The sequence below is a fragment of the Tursiops truncatus genome, chromosome 11 (assembly GCF_011762595.2).
Source record: "Tursiops truncatus isolate mTurTru1 chromosome 11, mTurTru1.mat.Y, whole genome shotgun sequence".
Classification (NCBI taxonomy): domain Eukaryota; kingdom Metazoa; phylum Chordata; class Mammalia; order Artiodactyla; family Delphinidae; genus Tursiops; species Tursiops truncatus.
The window spans coordinates 24,430,751-24,455,766 of record NC_047044.1 but is presented as its reverse complement, the minus strand read 5'-3'; the positions used below and the strand labels follow the sequence as shown (position 1 = coordinate 24,455,766).

Sequence of the window (25,016 nt, the reverse complement as noted above, 5' to 3'; positions counted from 1 at the left end):
GGTTAAAAATCAAACCAACTCACAAAGATAGCCTGAGAACGTAAAGGTTTAGTCTGTGCTCCGTTTTGTACCATGTACTCTCTCCATCAGGCTCCTGCCGTGGAATCTGTGAGCCAGGCCAAGATCCTGAACCATCAGAGAAGGATTCTGTTATAGTCAGGGTGCACTAGGGCTGCAAAGGTTAAAGGCACATCTTTGAAATACAGAGGGCCCTTGTTATTCTTGAGGGCGGTCTCGTGGGGCTTTCTGAAATCCCGCAGCTCCCATTGCTGAATGTTTGGGCTTCTGGCTTACACCTGAATCACGTGTTTTGTGGAGAGTCATGTGTTGCCTATGCATATCCTCACTTGGTGACTTTTTTTTTTTTCCCCCTGAAAACACAGTTACACAGTTGGGTCAACAGAGCCAAGTCGAGATGAGAATGCGGAGCTTGAGCTCTTACTAGCTGAGTGGTTTTTTCCCCCAGTGGATCTTACATGAGATAAACAACTCTCTGTCATGGGAGCAGGCACACTAAGAATGTGGGGGACTTGTATTCTCTGTGAACTTTATGGTACTTTAAGTGTTTAAGATTCTATTCAGTACTTTTTGGTCACTGATTTGTGTAATGTTTATTATGCTTGCAGATGTATTTTAATCAAGGGATGTGTGTTTTGGAGCAGATGCTGTTTTCTCAGAAGCTTTTAAAGTTTAAACGTGAACATAGGATTTGGAATTGTTGAATTTTGGTGGTTATGAATTTTAGATGAGATATTTTATAGAAAATATTTAGATTGATTGTCATTATAATTACATGCCTTTTTAAAGCATGGTATTATACTGTTTTTTGGGTTATGTTTATAGCCTGATAATGTCCTTTGTATACAGAAGGATATATGGTGATGTCATTCCCCACTTGTCCTCCAAATGCTGCCATAAAATAGTCTTCTATCCTCATTTAATTAGTGGCTTGATTTTAAAACAAAATCATACTTGAATGATCCTAAATAGGAGCCGGAAATGGCGTTTTTCATTAGAGTGCTTATGGGACGTACCTTAATAATGGGGTAAATATTATATGAGACAGTGAATGAATATAATACAACCTTTTATGCATTATGAGTTTTAAATTATGAGTTTCCTTCTTGCGTATTGTGTGCCATCTGATTAAATGTGTATTCTAGTCTTATTTGGAGATAAATCTTCAGTTTTTCAACTGTGAGGAAACCATGGGAATCCATAACATTTTATGTGAATTAATAAAACCACAAAGTACATAAATTATGCTACTAAAATGCTCTTTTGTTCAATATATTTCAAAACTTAAACTGCCTTTAAAATGAGACTAAAAGAGGTGCTTCCCTGGTGGCGCAGTGGTTGAGAGTCCGCCTGCCGATGCAGGGGACACGGGTTCGTGCCCCGGTCCGGGAAGATCCCACATGCCGTGGAGCGGCTGGGCCCGTGAGCCATGGCCGCTGAGCCTGCGCGTCCGGAGCCTGTGCTCCGCAACGGGAGAGGCCACAATAGTGAGAGGCCTGCGTACCACAAAAAAAAAAAAAAAAAAAGAGACTAAAAGCTTCCTGTTTCAACATATTTAAAATATGGTCATATTAGTTCTTTCAGTAATTTGGCTACAAGTTACAAAAAGTTTATAATGATTATAACTCTCTGGCCAGTATCAGATTTTCTCAAGAGAAAATCACTTGTTTTGGGAGCTACCAACTTAAACTGCAGAAATTGGAATGTAAAATTTCATCATTTGACTGTAAAACATGTTAATCTTTTTCTCCATCTAGGTACCATTTACATTTACACCATTTGCAGAAAACTGATGATTATAGGTCACTCTTCTAAGGTATGGAATTTACTGACAAAATATCTTCCCCTGTAATTCCTGGTTTTCTTAAGACTTTTGTTAGCATTGCATACTAAACAAAGAAAATTTGTGAGTAATATAACAAAATTTAGTGAATTTACATAGGTTTACTGTTTTTAGTTTTCCTTTAATATGATCATGTAAAAATGTAGACAATAAAGTATTAATGAGAAGAAAGAATTTCTAAAATTGATAGGTATTTCTCCAGTGCCCTTCAGTCTCTCAAATTAGTCATAACTTGTCAATACGTTACTGAACATCCATCTGATAACTATATCTCTAGGGAGGGTGGCCATCCATTCTAGCTTGCCCAAGACAGTCCTGTTTTATGCCTGTTGTCCTGGAGTAAGTATTAATAGTGCCTACTTTCACTTTTAAAAATGTACTGGTTTGGGTGATAAACTATGGTTAGCCTGTTTATGTCTTGTTATGGAGCTTGGACTGCATTTTGCTCGAAGAGCTGGACTGTACTTATGGTCCAGACACTAGTTGGGTGAACAAACTCTTAAACTATGTCCCAGTTTTGAGCTGACTTTGTTTTACAGTAAGATTCTCACTGACCAGTATTTACTGCTTGGTTTCAGCTTGAGGAAGTGGCTGACACTTCTGTTGACTTCCTTACCATGTTGGTAGCACTTCTGTCTGCAGGAGACATATTTATTCCCTGTGTTCACTGTCCAGTCATTGGAATGTAGGCCAAGAAGGGAATACACTCTCCTTGAGACCATACTTGAGTTCTTTCTGGCATTTGCAACACTACTACTTTAGTCTTCTCAGTTGCATGCAAAACCTTGCTCTGAATATTCTAACGCTCGGGACAGATATTTTTTCCTTATTTCCTCAAAACACAGCCAAGTATCTTAAAAGTTGACAATGCTTAAAAAATAGATAGAAGCAAAGATATTTGCATGCTTAATGGATAACATTAATTGGGTGTTCTCTCTCTGTTTTGTTCCTTGCATTTAAAAGCTCTATTACTGACAGTGACTTGAACAAACTCTCCGCCAGCTTTTTGAGTGTGACTTAAAATGAGGGGAGACTGTCCCATGTATAATGTAAATTTGGCCTACAGACTATTCCAACGATTCTCTATCCAGTTCCAGATGATTTCCTAAAAAGAATTTGCAATCTCCTATATTGCACTTGCTGTAGCAACAAATACTGCTCCGTGGAGCCATCGTAGTTTGGTCTGCTTATAGCATTTGTCTGGCAGAACTTTGAAGGGCAGAGATGTCTGTGCCAACATTTAACTGTTAGTGTTTGTACTTGTTAATGCTGAGAGAATTTTAATTTAACATGATAGTCATCTTAAAATAATTTCTTATTTATACGCTTTGTAAGACATCTTCTTTCCCCCTCATATAACTTGAGTTTCTCGCTGACAAAATAAGGAAGGCCTGAAGGAGGATCGTTCTGTGTCCCAATCTTGTGGGATGGGAGTGGGGGAGTGAGGAATGCAAGAATTTGGGGGTGGTGGGTGGCTGTACAGTTGGCACTTTCAGATCAGGGTGAAATTCTTTCAGTTTGTTCAGTATAATAAGTTTCAGGGAAATTAATTTCCACCCTGAAATTCACAGACCCTCAGCTGACGAGTTGATTCCTGAGCTGAGACTATAAATGGGCTCGATGGGTCCATTAAATGGGGACAAGCCCTTGGCAGTCCAGCCACGTCTGAATCCTCCTGATTCTGTAGCTACTTTAGAGTTCAAGTCTGTTATAGCAAAAGACAGAAGGAGAAACAGATGTGGAATCCTTAGGCTTTTCTTGATGTCACCCCAGAGCAATCTAAAGTCCTATTCCTATAGGAGCTGGGAATTATGATTACCATTTGTTATTATTATTGAATCCCTACTCTGTGTTAGGTACTGTGCGAAGGGCTTTGCATACACAATAATGCCATAATAGTCTTATGAGGTGGATACCACCACCATCACTGTCCTTTGTCGAATGAATGCTTATCATCTCTATGGTATGCTTCTAAGCGCTTTCACATATTATCTCATTTAATCCTCACACCAGCACTTTGAGAAGGTGCCATCATTACCTTTATCTTATAGAGGAGGAAGCTGAGGCTTAGAAAGGTTAATTCGCTCAAGGTCACACATCTAGTTAGAGATGTAGTGGGAGGCCAGAGCCAATGCCACCCTGTACTGCCTCTCAACACCATTAGAATAAGGCGTGTCTGTTGGCGTATCCCATGACCCACCGTATTTTGGTTCATCTCTGCAAATGGAGGAGTTGTGTGGGAGCTCCTGATATAATGTTGAAATATTTTCTGACATGACTGAAGGCATCCTGAAGACCAAGACTGGCCAGGGCTTTTCCCCGAATGGGAAGCACTTTTGTGCTGAGGCAGGTCACCAGTATAAGCTTAGCGAATGGAGGGAGGGCAGTTCTCTAAGCCTCTTTCCCTAAAGACAAGAGACAGTTTGCTTTCCTTTATGGTAAAAGCTGTAGTTTCTTCTGAGGCATTTACAACTGTAGTATAGTACTCAGCAAACATTAAAGAATTCAGTAGAATCTATTTATTCTAAGAAAATGTTGATTTCTGGTTTCCCTATTTACCAAACTGAAATAGTTTGGTAAAGTGTGTGGCTTGAACAGTGGTTGTTAGATCAGTCCACATATGGTTACATAAACTTCAAGTCCAGACTTTGAAATGCTTCTCAGTGTTTTCCCTCAAAGGGTATGAGTTGATATAAATGACGCTGCAGTGCCATCCTGTGGCTCAGCTGATTAATTGTGTGTGTGTTTTTCCTACCTGACACCTGAACCATGCTTTTGCTAGGCTCCTATAATATGGTTTTTCAAAGTTGCTTTTTTTTTTTTTTAATGAAGACAATAGTCCTCCTGAAATCGTCAAGTTTTAATAGAAATAATTCAGGGGCAAGAAAAAATGCTACAAATTAAGAGGGTTTTTTTTTTTTTGGAAATGGCATTTCATGTTTAAAACCTGAATGATGGTTTCTCAGAGCCCTAAGTGGAATGATGGCTTTTCTCCTTTTTGTCATAGTTTCCCTGTGTAGTGGGAAGAATCCTGCTGCACTTGGGAATCAAGAGACCTGAATTTCAGCCCCAGCTCTGTCACTTACAAGCAGTTTAGTCTCTTGGAGTCAGATTAGGTTACTTTTAAGGTCCCTTCTGGCACTAAAATCTGTGATTTAGGGTCTTTGATGCTAAGTCTGAGGCCAAACCCAAACATCATGTGAACAGCTGTTCACTGATGCTATTTTTACTTTGAAATTTCTAATACCAGGAATCCTGAGAGCTTTGGAAAGACGTGGATATAAAGGGGGGGAATTTATACATGGTTTAATTCCACCTCCCCCCAAATACAACAACCTGAATGTAAAAATCCACAATAAGATTTCTGTGCAGCAGATACGAGGAATTCAAGAGTTTTGCTGACTGTTAATTCCATATCAGTTGTGTGGCAAAATCAGCAAACAATGACAGCAGCAGCAACGAAAACAGCCATAAAGCGACCCCAGGCCAACTTAGTAGAGATATAGTGTCCAGAACCAGGGAGGGGGAGTTTCCTTTCACTATGGTCTAGTTACACACTTTAAAGGGACTTTGGCAACCTGGAGCAAAGCCGTGGAAGACCAACCATGATGGGAAAGGGAAGTGCAGTCCTGGGAGGTATAGAAGTGCTTGGGGATCTTTTTCCTGGAGAGAGAGCTGGGGGAGAGAGCAGGCTGCATAGGTGCTTTCAGATTCTTGGAAGGTGGTGATTTGCAAGTTGAGTTTTGAGTGGTCTTGTGCTGTTCCAGAAGACATAACTGGATGAATGCACCAGAGGTGTATCAAGGTTGATTGCATTTCAGATTAAAGAAGTTCATGTTTAGAATTGTCTTCTTATGCCACGTGGCATATTCCTTGTTACTGGAGGTGGGAAGTCATGGGCAGGGAAGGTGTGGGACATCAGGTGGTGGTGCTAGTGATGTTGGGGAGGGGATGAAATTAGATAGATTTTCAACCCTTTAATCCTGTGATTACCTGAAGTAGGTCCATGTTTAGCATCATGAGCTGAAACTTTTCAATGAAGTTCAGTCAGTCAGTCAGCAGAGATTTGTTGCATGTTTACTACATGCCAGATAAAATTCTGGGGGCTGGGGATACAGTGTGAACAAGACAGACAGGGCCCTTTCCTAAGGTGAACTTGCATTCTAGTGGGATGAGCTTACATTCCCAGCGGATAGCAAAGAATATTACAAGTCTGTGTCAAACCCCGCTCTGCTTCCAACAGCCCCCTTTCCTCTGGACTCAGAATTGACCAGACGGTGGAGAGTTCTGGCTTTTCAGGCTTCTTTTTTCTTTTAGATGTCCGCTGAGCTGCTTGCACACATGTTATACACATTGTCTTTGAGGGCTCCAAAGATGGTAATAGGGTCTGAATGTTACCAGTGTTTCATCTGTTTTTACTGTTAAATGCTTTGTCAATCTGATGGGTTTGCTTTATACCTGTGAAGCTCCTGGACCTTTTTGATGATTTGCCTTTTCACATTGGGTTTGACTACTACAGACTTATTTTTCCTTAATTATTTCCTCAGTTATTGAAGGCTGAATTTGTGATTGGAAGAGGAGCTTTTTTCTGTTGTCCAAATTTATTATCATTATTTTCTTGAGAATCTAGACGACTTGTTAACTCTCCCTTGGTTGTTTCTGCTGACTTTAGGGTTGTTCAGTGAATTCATTGAATAGCACTTGGGAATATCTGCTAGGTACCTGGCACTGCTCTAGGTGCTGGGGATATAATAACAAAAAAGGCACTGTTGTTATTTTCAAAGAGATCAGAGTAAGGTTTTGGAATCACACACAGGAGCATATTAATGCAATTGGATGTGACATATATATGTGTATGTAAGAATCTATGTAAATTATATACAGTGTATAGATACGCATGTATATACATACAGTGCAATTACAGGAGAGGCAGAATTGAAGCAAAGAGCATTTCTCTTTACGGATGTTAGCAGAGTCCTCTTCAGCAGCTAGTTCTCTTTCCCCTGCTCTCCCTCCCCCTTCTCCTCCTCCTCTTCCTCTGTCTTTCCCATGCTCCCCCTTCCTTCTTCTTTGTCTTCATTGTCATTAGCAAAGCTAACACTTAGTATGTGTTTACTGTGTTCTAAGCACTTAGCATGTATTAATGAAAACAATCCTATAAAACAGTTACTGGTATACCTGTTTTGCAGATGAAGAACCTGAGGCTCGTGGAGTTTAACTGTCCAAGTACCACTGCTAATAGTGGAGGTAGAGTTTCAGCTCAGTCTTATGGGAAGGAGAGAACAGAGTGAGCAGAGATGCATATTTGGACCATTAAGATGTTTTGTGGAATGGAAAGTATTTTGGACCAGCTTTAAGCATACTATGCAAGGTCAAGAGTAATGGGGGTGGGGTGGGGGAAGGCAGGGACTAGGTTGTGCCCTATAAATGCCCTGTAAAGGAAGCAGCTGCACAGCACAGGGAGATCAGCTGGGTGCTTTGTGACCACCTAGAGGGGTGGGATAGGGAGGGTGGCAGGGAGACGCAAGAGGGAGGGGCTATGGGGATATATGTGTATGTATAGCTGATTCACTTTGTTATACAGCAGAAACTCACACAGCATTGTACAGCAGTTATACTCCAATAAAGATGTGAAAAAAAATGCCCTATAAAGGGTTTGAACTTTGTTATATAGACAATAGGGAACCATTGAATGTTTAAATCACAAGAGTGACACAACTCAATTTGCATTTTAGAAGGATAACTCTGGTGGATTAAGGAAGATGCTTAAGGAAGCGGGGTATTTAAGAAGATAAGGAGACAAGTGAGGAAGTATCCCAATAGTCCTGGGAGACTGCTTTGTTAAGGCTGATATTTTCCCATGGATAGAATTTAGAATTTGATATTCTGAGATACTTTGCTCATAGATTCTTATTTCCATCCCAGTAATAGTTCTAATAGCAATATGTGGAGCAGAGCCTAAATTTCTTCTAATATTCAATCAAGTGAAGGGCAATACAGTCCATTTACCGTTAGAAATTTTATTTTTTTAAAATTTTTATTGGAGTATAGTTGATTTACTATGTTGTGTTAGTTTCAGGTATACAGCAAAGTGAATAAGTTACACATATACATATATCCACTCTTTTTTTTTAGATTCTTTTCCCATATAGGCCATTACAGAGTATTGAGTAGGCTATACAGCAAGTTCTTATTAGTTATATATTTTATAAATAGTAGTGTGTATGTGTCAATCCCAATCTCCCATTTTATCCCTCCCCCCTTATCCACTGTTGACCATAATTTTTCTACATTCATGACTCGACTTCTGTTTTGTAAATAAGTTCATTTGTACCCCTTTTTTTAAAGGTTCCACAGATAAGCTGTATCATATGATATTTGTCTTTCTGTGTCTGACTTACTTCACTCAGTATGACAATCTCTAGGTCCATCCATGTTCCAGCAAATGGCATTATTTTGTTCTTTTTTATGGCTGACTAATATTCTGTTGTATATATATACCACATCTTTATCCATTCCTCTGTTGATGGACATTTAAGTTGCTTCCATGTCCTGGCTACCCTTTGAGGTTTTAGAATATTTTTTTTTTGGCTGCGTTGGGTCTTTGTTGCTGCACGCAGGCTTTCTCTAGTTGTGGCAAGCGGGAGCTACTCTTTGTTGCGGTGCGCGGGCTTCTCATTTGTGGTGGTTTCTCTCTTGTTGCAGAGCATAGGTGCATAGGCTTCAGTAGTTGCAGCATGTGGGCTCAGTAGTTGTGGCTTGTGGGCTCTAGAGCGCAGGCTCAGTAGTTATGGCACATGGGCTTAGTTGCTCCGCAGCATGTGGGATCTTCCCAGACCAGGGATCAAACCTGTGTCCCCTGCATTGGGAGGCAGATTCTTAACCACTGCGCCACCAGGGAAGTCCCTAGAATATTTTCAAAGAAAGGAAAATATTGACGAAGTTAACTGCAGAATACATTATCATCAAATAGTGTTTCCCAGTTTCAAATAGTGTTTTCCAGGGCTTTATGGGAAAAATATGTCCAAAAAGGATTATCACTGGGATGGTGGGGAAAAGTTCTTTAACTGTAGATAGAATAGCACAAGAGGCTCTTACATATATTCCAACGGATGGGCCAATAACAATGGTGACCCTTCCCCCAAATTTTGTTTCAGTTTGTACCTTCGGAATAATTACACTGGTAATAGGCATTATTTATGGACGGCTTACAATTGAGTCAAAATCATCCTAGTGTGTCATGTACATTATCTCCTTCCCATAATAGTACTGCAGTGATGTGCTAAGATATCCATTTTATAGATGAGAAAATCGAGGTCTGGAGAAGTAAAATGACACAGATACTAGGTGTTAAAATTGGAACTGAAGCCCAGGTCTTTTTGCTTCTAATCCTGGACCGTTTCTGCTAAGTATCACAGGCCCCAGATTGTAAGCCTTTCCTGTTTTTCCCTACCCTGTTATGCCAGTTTATTTTCAGAATAATACATTGGTTTGAGACCAGCTAATAACAATTGCATTGTTGGAATTAGCTCCTGGACTACTGTTGACACTTGATAAATGTTAATAAAAATAAGCTGAGTTCATAGGATTTTAGGAGCTAAGAAGGAAGACATTCTAAAATGGTTAACTTGAGATTTTGAGTTCTTGAGATAATTCTTTTACTTTTAAATGCTTGTTTTTTTAATTGACTCATTATTTGTGGTATTTTTAGTTTAAGTAGTCAGCAGCTTGGGCTCACCACTCATAATTTGATAACATTAAATGAAAATCGGCATTATTAGCTTAAAATGAAAAGACATTCTATTGTGCCCTTTTTCTGTCTCAGGCCTTGGAATATCTCCTGTGGGCCAGTGTATGTATGGAATCCTCGGTCCCACTTCTGTCCATCAGGTACTTGACGTGGAGAGCTACTCTTTACACCGCTGTCTGTCAATGCTACTATGACTGCCAGGCTGGTATTCACGGAGAGGTACGCTGCTTTTAACTCTGAGGATGCCAGTATTTAAAAATACAACATATTCAGCATTTTTTTCTTTAGATGAGCGGCAAGAAAACAAACAAGCAAACAAACAAAACCCAAAGAATTGCAGTGAAGCAAAGACAAAAGTCCCAGGCTTTATTTGCAGAAATTTGCTTGACTTCTCCATTCTGTTGGTCTCTCGCATCACTTCCTGTTTCCCCCTTTATTCTCTATTCAGTTCTACCGTCTTTACTCCTTTTCTGAATTAGATCTCTGATATCTTCCCTTCCTTATTGTATTCTTGTATGCAAGCTACTTTCTTTCCCTGTTTAGTTACTGTGTTCCATGCCACCTGCCATCCATTTGTCTTGCTTTTCTCTGCTTCCTACCACCATTTATTTAGTGTACTCTATTTCTTATTTTTCCTCTTTTCCTATGTATATTTTTGATTGAATATTTGAACTATAACTTAACTGGTTGGGGCTTCTATTGGTCTGTGCCACACCTCTGTGCAGATGAAAACAGGTACTCTCATTATGGTATGTGGTACTTGGCTTGTCAGTGGATGGGGTCTTGGTGAGAATTAGAAACAGGCACCCTTTCCTTTGGGCGAACCTGTCCCTGCACCAGTGTGCATAGCTTGGTGAGTACAGGGTGGGTTGGATTTCAGCAGGAGAACAGCTTAATACAGCCCTTGTGGGATACTTTTTCTAGCCTAGGATACATTCTAGAAACTGCTCACCATACATGCGTAGTTTTAGTGTACTAGTGGTGGCATGTTTCTATAGCTATTAAATTTATCAGGGATCGAAATGTTTGCAGAGTTTTGACCATTTGATTCCTATTGGAATTTTTTCTTATTGGAAAATGTAACCCTTTATGTTACTATTGTGTTCTAGAAGCATCTTCATGAAAACTCAAATTATAAATAAAGTACTTCAAAGAACTAGTAAAATAAATTGCATGAATTGAACTTGTTTTGCTGTTATTGCTAAAGAATTATAATAATGGTGAACTGATTAAATAAGCTAGCCTGCTTCCTTTCCTCATATATTAATAAATACTTCCTATATGTTGGGTACTGGAAATCCAAAAATGAATAAGACCCTTTAAGGACCTCACAATTTAGTGGACAGTGTGAACAATTGAATAGATAATACAGCTTGTTTTGGTAGAAAGGTTAGAATTTGAGAAGAGCACTGAGGAGGTGTGTGTGTGTGTGTGTGCGCGTGCGCGTGCGCTTGTGTGCGTACGTGTGTACAATGCCAGAGAAGTGATCGTCTATATGAAGCTGCTGTTTAGCCCAGAATTTGACTTTCCTTACTTTTTGAATTAATTCATAAAGTTAGTATATCCAACATTTTATTAACTTTAGATTTACAGAAATTAGTGGTGCTTCTCGGAAATGATTGACTGGATAGCTACCGTGTTCTAAAGAATCAGCATCAGCATAGAGTTTAATTCACCAATTAAATCAAATGTCTGGGAGAATAAAACATACTGTCTTGATACATTTTTAATCACTATACTCTAACTTACTATGAATTAAATTTATTTTAATTGCATGTAGGCATTTGCTCGGCGTGCTTTGGCTAAAATTGATGAGTTAAGGCAACTGGAATTAATGAGTTCCTCACAATCACAGGAAGAATCCAGAGGATATTATAGAGAGGCCACGATAAAGGTATAAAAATTTCATGAAATAACAGAAATCTACTGTACTCTACAAATGATTAAGTACTTAATATTAGTAGTTGAGAAGTACATCCCACTGTTACTTCATATGTAATTCTTCTTTTTGAGGCAGATGGCAGTCATGATCTTCAAAAGGGGAGTATTTGAATCTAGAAGAAGAAACAAAAGCTTCTTTAGACCAAATATAAGAGCTAACCTAAGGGAAGCACAAACTGTAAGTCTCAGAATGTCTTCTCTGTTTTAGACTCTTTTTGCAGTGCGTTTGTGTTATACCTCTCTGTCTTTTAAGCCTAGACACTAAGTATTAAATCCTGGCCCCTAATCCCTGCACCAGTGGCAAATAGAAGAATGCCTTCCCAATTTGGACACGGCCTTGCTTCATCCCTTTCTCAAAGCTTTTGTACCTTCGCACAATCCCAGTTTTGTAACATGAAAGGCCAAGAAGCTGAAGAGCCTGGGAAAGGTTCAAATGCACAGGCTTCTGAGTGCTGCTGCAGAGGCCTTTTGACCACTTGGTGTCAGCTTCAAAGGCATTGAGGATGGAGAAGAGGTGGAGGCACCTTTTCTTATCAGCTTCTGGTTTCACCTTTGGGAGCGTTTAGGGTGTAGGTTATACTGGAGCAGCAAACAACCCCCATGTCTCAGTGGCTTAAAGCAATTTATTTCCCACTGGAGTCAAACATTATTATAGTTATCAGGAGCTCTGCTCATGACCGATGCTCAGGGCCAGGTTGAGGAGCAGTCCTCATTTGGAAAATTGCCGGGTCGTTCTGCCAGAGGGCACCTAAGAGAGCTCTGGAGGACCTCACACAGGCAGTGATGCTCAGCATGGAAGTGACAGCAGCCTCCTTTCTAACATATTCAGAACTCCTCACATGGCCCCTCTTGGCCACAGGTGTGTTTGGCCAACAGCACTAAGGGCTCCCAGGGAGAGGAGTGGGACATAGATATGCCTGTGGGATCCTCTGCCCTTTCTCCCTTCTGCCTTTCTCCTTCTCCCACTGTCTTCTCCCTGGCCATTCTGAATCTCAGTGTTCCTTAAGTCCCAGCTCTGTATTTCTTTGAAGTGTTCCCTGATCATTCTAGACAGTTGTAAACTCTCTTGTGAGCTTCTTTGGGACTGAAAATGAAAGTGAGGGGGAAGAAGATGAGCATTTTCTGACAGAAGAGTAGTAGAATCTCAGAACCTGGAAGGAATTTTAGAAATCATTTGGTTCAGTCCTTTTCTATTACAGACGGGGAAAATAAAGCCCAGAGTATTTAAGCCAGCTGCTGGCGGCACCGGAACCAGAACCCAGGTCTCTAGCTCAGTGTATTCTAACTACTCCAGTGACTGCCATTCTCTTTCCTCATTTCTTCTTATAATATTTGAGAGGAATTCTTTTTTTTTTTTTTTTTTTTTTTTGCGGTACGCGGGCCTCTCACTGTTGTGGCCTTTCCCGTTGCGGAGCACAGGCTCCGGACGCGCAGGCTCAGCGGCCATGGCTCACGGGCCCAGCCGCTCCACGGCATGTGGGATCTTCCCGGACCGGGGCACGAACCCGTGTCCCCTGCATCGGCAGGCGGACTCTCAACCACTGTGCCACCAGGGAAGCCCTTTTTATTTCTTTTTTCTTTTAAATAAATCATATTTAAATACAAATATTTGGACATGGTAGCTTTCTATTGCTACTTAGTGTCTCTGAGATAAATTGAGTACTGATCCCAGGCATGTAGTTCGTACCTCCTTTCAAATCATATCCCTTACTGACCAGTGGTATGTAATTGGTGGGGGTGGTAGCTTGCCAAATTATAGACAATTCCTTGGATGAGCTGTTGAATATCCTGCATCTGGTATTGTTAAGTAGTAATGCTATAGTGTTCGTTAGAGAGCAGGAGGCATATTTTGCAGAATGTTCTGCTTTAAATTTATGAAATCGTTTTACTGTTTCTACAAACGAAAGTATTTCAGTGTGTGTTAAATCTATTTTACAGAAAATTTCTGAGTTCATAGAACAGTTGTTAACTCACAGTGAATCATTTTGACTTTCAAAGGATTGTTTTATAAGACTGCTAATTCAGACTTCTAGTGATTGACCATTTAGTGATTCATTCAATACATTTTTTTTTTTTTTTTTGCGGTACGTGGGTTTCTCACTGTTGTGGCCTCTCCCGTTGCGGAGCACAGGCTCCGGACGCGCAAGCTCAGCGGCCATGGCTCACGGGCCTAGCCGCTCCGCGGCATGTGGGATCCTCCCAGACCGGGGCACGAACCTGCGTCCCCTGCGTCGGCAGGCGGACTCTCAACCACTGCGCCACCAGGGAAGCCCTCAATACATATTTTTAAAGTACCTGCTCTGTGAGCAAGATACGTAGAGGTTACCTTCTAGTGGAAAAATTACATAATAAATAAGTAACTTATAGCTTGTGATAAGAATTAAGAAGGAAATAACGGTGGTGATTAAATGAGTTACATGTAAAGCCCTTAGAATGTTCCTGGCACATGGTAGGTCCTCAGTTGTATGAGCTATTACTATTTATTTTTCATTCATTCATTCAGTAGCCATGTATCGAAGGCCTACTGTGGTTCAAGAGTGGTGGCACATGGAAAAGATGAAGTCGAAGTTCTTTCTTTCTTTCTTTCTTTGTTTCTTTCTTTTATTTATTTATTTTTTGGCTGTGTTGGGTCTTCATTGCTGCACGCAGGCTTTCTCTAGCTGTGGCGAGCAGGGACTACTCTTCATTGCAGTGCGCGGACTTCTCACTGCAGTGGCTTCTCTTGTTGCGGAGCTCGGGCTCCAGGCGCGCGGGCCTCAGTAGCCGTGGCGCACGGGCTCAGTAGTTGTGGTTCGTGGGCTCCAGAGTGCATGCTCAGTAGTTGTGGCGCACGGGCTTAGCTGCTCTGCAGCATGTGGGATCTTCCCGGACCAGGGCTCAAACCCGTGTCCCCTGCGTTGGCAGGCAGGTTCCTAACCACTGCGCCACCAGGGAAGCCCTGAAGTTCTTTTTTGAATGGCTTTGGAATAACAAGCGGGATTTGATTAGACAGGGAGAAGGCGGGAAAACATTCTAAGTAAAGGACAAGGGCATAAACATAGCTTGGAAGCAAAAGTAAGCAACGACTTTTGGTGGACAGTGAGACAGTGAGAAACTGAGCTTGAATGGAGTGGATGTATTATGTTGGGGAATTAACATAATACATCTTATGGCACCGATGTCATGGAAGCCATGGTGTTTAGGGTTGGAACTGACTGCATGGGTTATATCATTCAGCTTCTCATCCATCTTGACAATTTAAAAGATGGTTTAGTATACCCTATGCAGTACATGTACCAGGATTTGTCTAATATTTTTTATTACTAGTAATTTAGTTGTTTTCCCATTCTTTGCTGTTATAAATATTGCTGTAATCAACATCTTCAGGTATATTATTTTTTCTTTCTTTTATTTCCTGTGGGTAAAATTCAAGGTATAGAATTTGAATAATGTTAGACAAACATTTTTATTTCTCTTGATATATATTGCCAAATCGATTTCCGAAACAAGTACTCCAAGGTGACAGTCCACATGTACCAATTCCACCACAAGCTATTATCATTTTGATATTATTATTTCTTAATTTAAAAAATAATTCAGTTTTCATAAAGTGGCTTGTTTTAACTATTATTTTGATCCAACTTTCCCTTATATTTGTGTTTACTCTTTATATTTTCTTTTCAGGTGAATTATCTTTTACAGCTTTGACCATTTATCTACTAGAGATTTTAATTTTTAAAATGTATTTGAATAGGCTCATTTCTTTTTTCATTATGCCTACAGTTTTTTTTTAATTTTATTTTTTTATACAGCAGGTTCTTATTAGGTATCTGTTTTATACATATTAGTGTATATATGTCAATCCCAATCTCCCAATTCATCCCACCACCAGGCTTATTGTTTTTATAGAGATTAATATTTTGCTTGTCATGCTTGACAATCCAGTGTTGTTTTTTTTTTTTTGCGGTACGCGGGCCTGTCACTGTTGTGGCCTTTCCTGTTGCGGAGCACAGCCTCCGGACGTGCAGGCTCAGCGGCCGTGGCTCATGGGCCCAGCTGCTCCGCGGCATGTGGGATCCTCTCGGACCGGGGCACGAACACATGTCCCCTGCATCGGCAGACGGACTCTCAACCACTGCGCCACCAGGGAAGCCCCAATCCAGTGTTTTTTTAATTGTGTTTCCTTTAAATATTTTTTTGTAGGTCTTTTAAATATTTATATTTTAAAATCTTTTGCTTGTTATTCATCTATAGCTATGATAAATCTATAGCTCTAGTTCACTTCTTGCTAGTTTTTCTAGGATATTTTAAAAAACAATTTCACTGTAATTTATTTACGTTTTACCATTTCATTTTGAATACTTCTAATTATTAGAAAGTTTATTATGCTGTTTAAATATAATTTTTTAAAGCTCTGTTTTAACCCATAGCAAACATCTTAGAAGAAACCCTGACGTCTGTTTGTAAAGCAAGAGAGGGCAGGGCATGAAGCTTAAGCTTTACTGAGGTTTTTAACATGTCAGTTAACCTAAGGGTTGAAAGCACATGGAAGCTAATAAGCAGGGAAGTTTTTGTTTGGGGAAAAATAGTCCAAAGCAGCTTTATCCCTGCTTTTGCTTTTCCGTCTTTCTGACTTTGCCCCAGGAAGAGGAATGAAGCAAGGAAGTTGTGGGAAATATGGATATCCTCTAACTGGACATGGATTCTAGAAAAGCCAGCTAGAGCTACCTTTCTTGTTTCCTGGTAATCTAAGTACAGAGAACAGGTCATTTGTCAGAGAGAAGACTAAAGTGTGGAGGCAGGCCATCTGCTTGGGGTGAAATCATTCTGGGCCGACACAAAGCACAGTGGCTAGGGATTTGCACGCGGCTCTAACTGGCTCTGGCTTACTTGTATACAGCTGGTCAACTCTTCTTTAGAGTTAGCTACCATAAGACCTGTTATTTATACTATAAAATAGTGTTTCAAATTTGGGTTTGGGGACCTTCTGCACTAGAAGGACCTCCAGTGTTTACTAAAAATGTCCCACCCAGACTCACTGAATCTCTGGAGATTTGGTCTGTGAATCTAAAAAGAGCTCCTGAGAGATTTTGAGGCAACCAAAGTTTGAGTATCAGTTCCTAAAGGCTGTCATGGAGGTACTACAAACCATATAGAGACTGATGCTGCCATTTATTAATAAACAGCCTTTTTAGGCTGCTCTGGAAACACAAACATATAAAGAGATGGCAACGTTTTTGATGTAATGGCAGCATGACATACATAAACTTTAATAAAGTCTGGAGTGACACCTCAAAAAATGAAAACCGTAAAAGCAGCCATCTCTCATCCACAGACCAACCACTCTCTCTTCTAGCGTTAATGAAGCTCACCTTACTTGTCTTCGCCTTATGCTATCAAACATCGCGGAACTTTAAAAAAGTGAGCTGTGTTTTTTTTTTTTAATTCCAGTTGCCGTGGCCACGTACTGTCACAGAACAGTTGTTGGATGAGATGTTTGATAGCACTGCATCCCGGTTTCTGGCTGTCTTGGAGGCTCTCTCTGACTCAAATCGGCGAACACTACAAACTGGACCTGTTGTTACAGATGAAGTAGAAGTTCGTGATGTTGTCTCAGAACTGTTTATAGCAGGAAAAGAACTTTTAATAAGTAAATATGTTGTTAAAATAATATTTTATGGTAGAACATGAATAACAAAAATTTTAGCACGGTAGTCCATACCTAAGAAACTGATACCGATTTTTATTGATCTTGAATTCAGCAACCTTGCTAGACTCAATGGATAATTCAGATAATGTATTAGTAGATTTTCTTTTGGATTTTTTATGTATACAATCATATGATCTGTGAATAATGACAATTATGTTTCTTTCCAATTCTTAACCTTTTAATTTCTTCTTTCTTGCATTTTTTGACTTACTTTGCACTGGATAGGCTCTCCAGTAAAACATGGGATGGAAGTGGTGATAGCAGATATCCTTGTCTCATTTATGATCTCAGATGGAAAGCTTTCAGTATTTTATCATTAATTTTGATATTTGCTGAAGGATATTTTTAGACACCCTGTTTGAGATTAATGAAATTTCTTTTATTCTTGGTTTAATGAGAGTTTTGTATGTTTTTAATCCTGAATATTTGTTGAATTTTATCAAAACCTTTTTTATGGGTTTATTGAGATTTATTGAGTTAATCGAATGGATTTGTCTTTTATTTCTATTAATGTGGTACATTACATTGATTGCTTATCTAATTTTTAATTACTCCATATTGTTGGAATAAACTTAATCTGGCAGTGAGGATTATCCTTCTGATATATTGCTTGATTTTCTTGCTAGTGTTTAATATTTCTGCTTCTCTGTTCATGAGAGAGATTTCCTTTCTTATAATATCCTTTTTGGGTTTTGCTCTCAAGGTCATGTTGGCCTCATAATAAGAGTTGAGAGTTCTGCCCTCTTTTTCTACTATCTGGAGGAGTTTGTGTCAGATTTGTGTTATTTCTTCTCAAATGTTTGAATTTGCTGGTGAAGGCATTTGGACCTGGAATTCTCTTTGTGGAAATGTTTTTAACTATGGATTACATTTCTTCCATAGATATAAAATGATTTAGAATTTCTTTTCATTTTAAAAAAATCTTCTGTTTGGTAAATAGTACTTTGATTTTATCTATATCTTAAAATTTTCATAAAATTGTTTGTAACATCATCATGATTATCTAAGTGAGCTTAGGATGTGCGTGTGTGTGTGTGCACCCATCTGAGGGCAAGGAGCCTCTGTGCCGCAGTTTGGGCTCATCTTTTCCTCACAAGGAAGGTACGAGATCTCAGAGGAGAATTCTCTTGACTTCCTTCACCGACACCTGAAAATTTACCTTCATCCACTGTCTGTCATTGAAGTGGAAGGAATGTTCCTTCTCCTCCTCTTTAGGTCTTTGGGCCTAATCTCTGCAGACTGCCCTTCATCCCTATCTAGCTTCCTCCCCTGTATTTCTTCCTCTTGTTAGAGTCAGATTTATTGAAGGAGTTGTCTGTTTTCACTGTCCCAAATTCTTTCCTTCCTGCTTGTACTTGGCGGTCTTCTGTCATGGACAGAGAGTGTCAGGGATAACCTCCTTATTGTTCAATTTGAAAGTCAGTGTTTTTCTTCCCTTTGCTCTCTGTAGTAGTTGTTGCTGTTGACTACTCCTTTCTCTTTAAACGCTCTCCCTTGCAGCCTTTGCTCCCGCGGCCCTTCTCTTACTTGTTGGGGTTCCTTGCTGCTCTGTCCTAGGCAGCCGTCTGTTGCCCATTTACTGTGGATATGTAATGATGACTCTAAAGCTATACCCCTATTTGAGATCTCTTTTCCGAGCTCCCAGTCTGTAATCTCTAGCTGTCTGTTTCACTAGTCAACTCTTGCTAATCCTCTCTTTTTGAGATTCCATGTTCCTCCCTCTGGGGTGGCCTTCCCTGACCGACCTCCTACTCCAAACCTCTGTCCGATGCCTTTCTTTCTTGTCCACACAGCGCCAAGATATTTGCCCCCTAAGATTCCTTGTTGCCCCCACCTGCGTGCGAGCTCTGTGAAGGTAGGGGTTGTGTTTGCGTCTTTTCCGTTGTTTACCTAGCCTGGCAGTGTCTGACATTTAATACTTAGTAAATATTTCTTTGCACAAATGACATCCAAACCCCTCTCTTTCTTTTTCTAGTGTCAAATACCAGTGCAGATGGCATGCTTGATTTTCCAAAGTCTTCTCTTTTGGAACTTATTATAAGAAGGAAAAATGTTATTTCTGTGGATGCTGCTGTAAAATTTATAAAACTAGCTTTTACTTATGAGGAGTGGAGTTTATTTGAATCTGCAGCTGGGCAGCTTATTGATTTTCTCCAGGTAATATATGCAAAATAGTTACTTTGTTTTTATTTTATTAACATGACACTGAAGTAATTAATTGTGGGATATACTTTTCTTAGAGGCAGGATGATCCAGAGTCAAAGAAAGCAGAGAAAGATTTAATTCTTCTTCTTGCAATAGAACCTTTAATCAACGTAAAGAGAAACAAAGGTTTGATCTTTCCCCTCGAAAACTACAAAGGAAGTCAAGTTAATGGTAAAAAAATTGCTCTTCATGGTGAGTATTTATTTGCATTTTTGAAAAACTAAGATGACTTTATATGCTCTCTACAGGTGAGGTGAGAGAAAGAATGTTCAAGGCAGAGGGAGCAGGAAGTGTAAAGGCCCTGAGTGAGAGTATGCTTGATTGTTGAAAGAATGGCAAGGAGGCATGTATGGTTGGAGTGCGCTAGTGGTGGTGCTGGCATTTGAGAATGCGGTAGGAGGTGAGCTCAGGGAAATAGCTGGGTGCCTGGTCTGGCAGGTTCCTAGGCCTTGTAAAGATGCTGGATTTTATTTTGAGTCATGGTTTTGAGCAGAAGAATGAGGCTCTACTTAGCTGCTACCTTATCAGTGAGAGGCCAGCAGGGCAGCAAATCAAATCTATCAGTTCACTTTGGTAAGGGAAGGTTTGGTGGTCTCCTCTCTGTTTCCAGCATGCAGAGTTTTCCATTCTAAAACTTTTTACGTCTTAAAAGTCATTGTGTATATAATTGAAAATCTGCAGCCTCTGTTTTTTAGAGAATTATTTAATCCTATACTTTTATGTTTTATCATATTCTTAGCATTGAATGGCTGCTAAATTGTGGTAAATAATTTGTACCAAGTAACGATGCTTTTTTTTTTTTTCTAATGGTTTCTGAATAGATACCTTTGTTATTTTTATTTCAACTACTCTATATGTTTTAATATTACAAACCTTCTCAATTCCATTATGGACATAGTTGGCATACAGATTGCAGATTAATGAAAATATTAATAGTCCATTTTAACTGAATTAGAGCCTACTTAGATGAGTTTTCATACAGAAGCATTTAAAGTGTCTTATTGATATACTATTTGCCCAGATATCATTTATGTCACTTTTGTAGAATTTCTGTGTTTCTATGCCTTTTCTATTTGAAATTTTGTGACGAAATTTTTTGTTTCATTTTCCTGTATTTTATAAATTGAGATACTTCTGTGAAGACTTGTGGATATTCAGAAGACATTTCCCATTTGGCGGCAACCTTGTATTCCTGTGTCTGTGGCTCTCCACAGGTGAAAAAGCTATTTTGGATAATTTGTAATAGTGTCAAAGGAGGCTCTTTTACTTAATTTAAAGCCAGATTTAAAAATCACAGGAATTTCACCTTGCTGAAATTCTGTATTGTTTAATCATTAGAAGAAGAGATCAATTTATACCCTGACTTGTAATTTTAAATTTGTTTTTATTATTGTCATCATTTTGGGTGTCAGTCTCTTCCTTCTTGGGAAATTCCAAGGCTAGCTATATTTCTTTTTTTTTTTTTGCCAGATTTATTCTTAAACTTAAGACTCGTTCTAACATCTATTTTCTCTAACATATGATTTTCTTATTTTTTTCTTGTATATATGTATAGTTTTTCTTCTTTCTTGCATTTTTTTAAACATCTTTATTGGAGTATAATTGCTTTACAATGGTGTGTTAGTTTCTGCTGTATAACAAAGTGAATCAGCTATATGTATACCTACATCCCCATATCTCCTCCCTCTTGCTTCTCTCTCCCACCCTCCCTATCCCACCCCTCTAGGTGGACACAAAGCACTGAGGAGGTTAGCTATATTTCTAATGATGAAGGAAATGAGGCAGTGGTTTTAGTGAGAGTTAATATTCTTAAAACACTGCTTTCCAGTCCCTGAGTACAAAGCCTGGTTATTATTTGGAGTCACTTAGCACACAATGGCCAGTATTTAGAAATGATGATTTGTGGGTATGTATATTTAAGCAAAACTAGTATAGTACTGGTTTTAAACTGAATTCCAGGGACCGCCCCCCCCCCCCCCCCCCGAGCTTCTCTGAGGCTCCTCAGGAGCCAGCTTTAGGCCGTAACACCCTAAGCTGTTCCTATTAGTTTTTGAGATTCTGAGGGAATTTCCTTTGAAAATTTGGTTTTACTGCTATAAAAAAATGTTTGAAAACCACAATTATAGAGCACTATATTAACTATTGTTCAGGTAAGTGAAACACAGTAAGGGACTCGAGAAGTTCCACTCTTATAATATTTTCTATTCCTTCATTTATTAGTTTGTTATAACCTGTGACAGGTGTTTAATTTTTGAAAGAAAGGTATTTGATAGCAAATATACTTATTATCGTGGGCAAACCAAACCAAAAAATTCCAATCAAGGCTGAAAAGTGCATGAAATTTTCATCTTTCTGCTTTTTAAAAAACCATGTGTATCTTAGTTCAGTTCAATTCAGTAAACATTTTTTGAGCTCAGTTATGTTTCCAAGCACTGTACTATGGTTCTGCATATGTGAAATAAGTCTTAGAGCTGCCCCAAAGGAGCTCGACGTTTGATATATTTTAATCATAAACTCATTATCTTTCTAGTTCATATACAGTGAATAACTTTATTTTCCTTTTGGAAAGAGCCAAAGTAACTGAACTGAGAGGAGATATACTTGATTTGGGTCATCTGTTGATATCCAGTGTGATGTTCAGTTTAGTTCCTTCATGTCTCTCTTTTCTTTTTGTCCATAACCTTTCCCAGCTCCCCATTCCCTTTCCCCTTATTAGTTTCTCCACCTCTCCATTCTTTATTATTATTTATTTATTTTTGGCTGCGTTGGGTCTTTGTTGCCGCACACGGGCTTTCTCTAGTTGCGGCGAGTGGGGACTACTCTTCATTGCGGTGCGCGGGCTTCTTATTGCTGTTGCTTCTCGTTGTGGAGCACAGACTCTAGGCGTGCAGGCTTCTGTAGTTGTGGCACGCGGACTCAGTAGCTGTGGCTCATGGGCTCTAGAGCTCAGGCTCAGTAGTTGTGGTGCACGGGCTTAGTTGCGCCACGGTATGTGGGATCTTCTTGGACCAGGTATTGAATCGTGTCCCCTGCCTTGGCAGGCGGATTCTTAACCACTGCGCCACCAGGGAAGTCCCTTCTTTATTATTTTAATACCGAAATTTTAAAAAGAAAGAAGTATATACACACTTCAAATCTGGATGAAACTGGTAGGTTTACATAACTTGCCTAAAAGTATTTGGAACTGTTCTTTTTAGAGAGGTCAAGTAGCCTAGAGCAGTTAAGAGTGAGGTCTCTAGAGCTAGACTTCTTGGGTTTGAATCCTGGCTCTGCTACTTTCTTTCATTTTATCTTATGAAAAACCACTTCATCTTGTTGTGCTTCAGTTTGCTCATCTGTAAAGTGGGGATGATAGTAATAGTACTCACTTCATAGGTTGTTATGAGGATTAAATGAGCTGGTATATGTCTTAGTCTATTTGAGCTTCTATAACAAAGATACCCTAGACTGGTTGGCTTACACAACAAACATTTATTTCTCACAGTTCTGGAGGCTGAGAAATCAAGGCGTCATCTGCCTCCTGGTTCATAGATGGCTGTCTTCTTGCTGTGTCTTCACTTGGCAGAAAGGAGTCTCTCACTCTCTTTCTGGGGTCCCTTTTATAAGGGCACTATTCTCATTCATGAGGGCCCCACCCTCATACCAGTTGCCTCCTAAAGACACCTCCTAATACCATTGCTTTGGGAGTTAGGAATTCAACATAAGAAATTTGAGTTGACACAAACATTCAGTTCACTGCAATAAGTATAAAGCTCTGAGAATGTTGCCTGGCACACATTAAATGTTGTTTACCTATATCTCTATATCTTACTGTTCTTATCAATTTACTTTACCACTTTTGTTTTCAGAATGCTCAGCCTGATAAAGAAATCGTTGTGGACATGATAATGTTCCTATGGCAGAAGTGCAAAGTAGGAATTCAGCGGGTCAATGTGTCTGGAAATGACTATGCAAAATTCACCCAGAAAATCAGTACTAATAAAGTATTCCTTTTTGTTTCTCTTCATATGCTTTTTGTTATTGCTAATTTAATTTGTGATGCACATTTCAAACCTAAATTTTCCCTATTTACCCACCCTCATAATTATCAATACTATTCTTTAAATGTAGTGGTGAGTGAGCCTTTCCTTTAAGTGTATTCCCTGCACTTCTGCCTCAGTTTAATTTTGGGAAGCAGGGAGGTGTTTCAGGTTTTTCAGGGAGGAGTAAATACAGTATGTTTAAGGTTATATGAACTTGGATATATTCATTAAGAAGGTTAATAATATAAAATACAAGTAAGGCTTTTCAGTTTTTTTGGTAATAATATCAATAGTATATTTTTGAGCTCTCTCCTTTGGAAAGGAGAAAGTAGAACAGGTGAATATTATAACCTGGAAACTTAGGAGAGAATATTTTAACAGTAACACAGTCTTCTATGATTCTGAGGCCTCCTAAGATTCGCTACATAAGGTTGCATGGGCATGATTTTATCATATAGTTTAATAAACTAATGATGTGGGTGCATAAATGTTGTTTTCTCATTTTAGCTCCCAAACTGTGATGGCTAATTTTATGTGCTAAGCTTTGGGGTTATAGACATGAAAGACAGCTTCCAAGGCACCCAGCATGGAACTTGAAACATCTGCTTCCCCCTCACTATTTTGGATGCCTTTGATAGTGATCTTAACCACTGCTTTTTGAAGGGAGAATGAGAATTTTGAAGATACAGATAATCTTCACTGATATATATATATATATCTATATATCTATATATAAACCATATGATAAATTTTCCATTATGGCTATAGATATGCAGACTATAAGCTTAAGTAAATCTTCTTTGTGAATTTATATCAACAGATAGATCATTAAATGTCATCTTATTAGGATTATTGATCTTTATATTACTTATAATTAAGATCAACTAATAAGGAGTACCTGTATAGTATTCCATATGATTAGAAGATGGTGATTTCAAGGAAGTACTAAGTTTTACAAAATGTGACTCTTTCTACAATGTAGTTACTTTCAATTGATTATACTGTGTATTTTCTCTTTTTAGTGGGTTTATCTTCTGTGGCAGATAAATGAAATAATTCACTGCTATAAAATGGAAGACATTGATGTGGTGGTGGTGGCAGAGGTCGCATTACGATTAAGTGAAATATTGGAGTCTTTAGGAAACCCCAGAAGAAAATTTAAAAAATTTCTAGGTAAAATATTGAATGAAAAAATATGAGGTCATTAATATATATATACATATGAACATATAAGTATAAATCGTACTACTGGTTAATATCTGTTTATGGAAACTAGGCATTTCAGTATTGTGCTTCAGTGATGATGTATAATCAAAGATAGAAATGATATAGGTTTGACCAAGTTGATGTTAAAAAAAGATCATATGCTCTGTGGTTCAGTGGCAGATGAAACTCTTTGTGTCTTGTCTTCACTCAGATGTTTCCCTTCTCCGTTCCTCATGCCCACCTACCCCTGTCTCTCTCCCTCCCCCATTCTTCCTCTTTTCTTGTCTCTCCTCCCTTTTATCCTACTCCCTCCCCTTCCATTTCCCACTAGAGTGATGCTTC

The 25,016-nt window shown here is 39.1% G+C and overlaps 1 protein-coding gene across 2 annotated transcripts in view; it reads left to right on the top strand.

Moving 5' to 3' along the window:
* CFAP54 (cilia and flagella associated protein 54) overlaps window positions 1-25,016 on the top strand; it is a 301,722-nt gene that overhangs the window by 25,750 nt on the left and 250,956 nt on the right. For both annotated transcript variants that reach the window (XM_073788328.1, XM_019952057.3), the window contains exons 5-14: window positions 1,776-1,834; window positions 9,687-9,830; window positions 11,392-11,505; window positions 11,629-11,730; window positions 16,983-17,181; window positions 19,217-19,398; window positions 19,482-19,638; window positions 20,575-20,660; window positions 23,295-23,429; window positions 24,491-24,641. In XM_073788328.1, coding sequence (XP_073644429.1) covers window positions 1,776-1,834; window positions 9,687-9,830; window positions 11,392-11,505; window positions 11,629-11,730; window positions 16,983-17,181; window positions 19,217-19,398; window positions 19,482-19,638; window positions 20,575-20,660; window positions 23,295-23,429; window positions 24,491-24,641 — 1,329 coding nt within the window. The remainder of the gene's footprint in view (window positions 1-1,775; window positions 1,835-9,686; window positions 9,831-11,391; window positions 11,506-11,628; window positions 11,731-16,982; window positions 17,182-19,216; window positions 19,399-19,481; window positions 19,639-20,574; window positions 20,661-23,294; window positions 23,430-24,490; window positions 24,642-25,016) is intronic.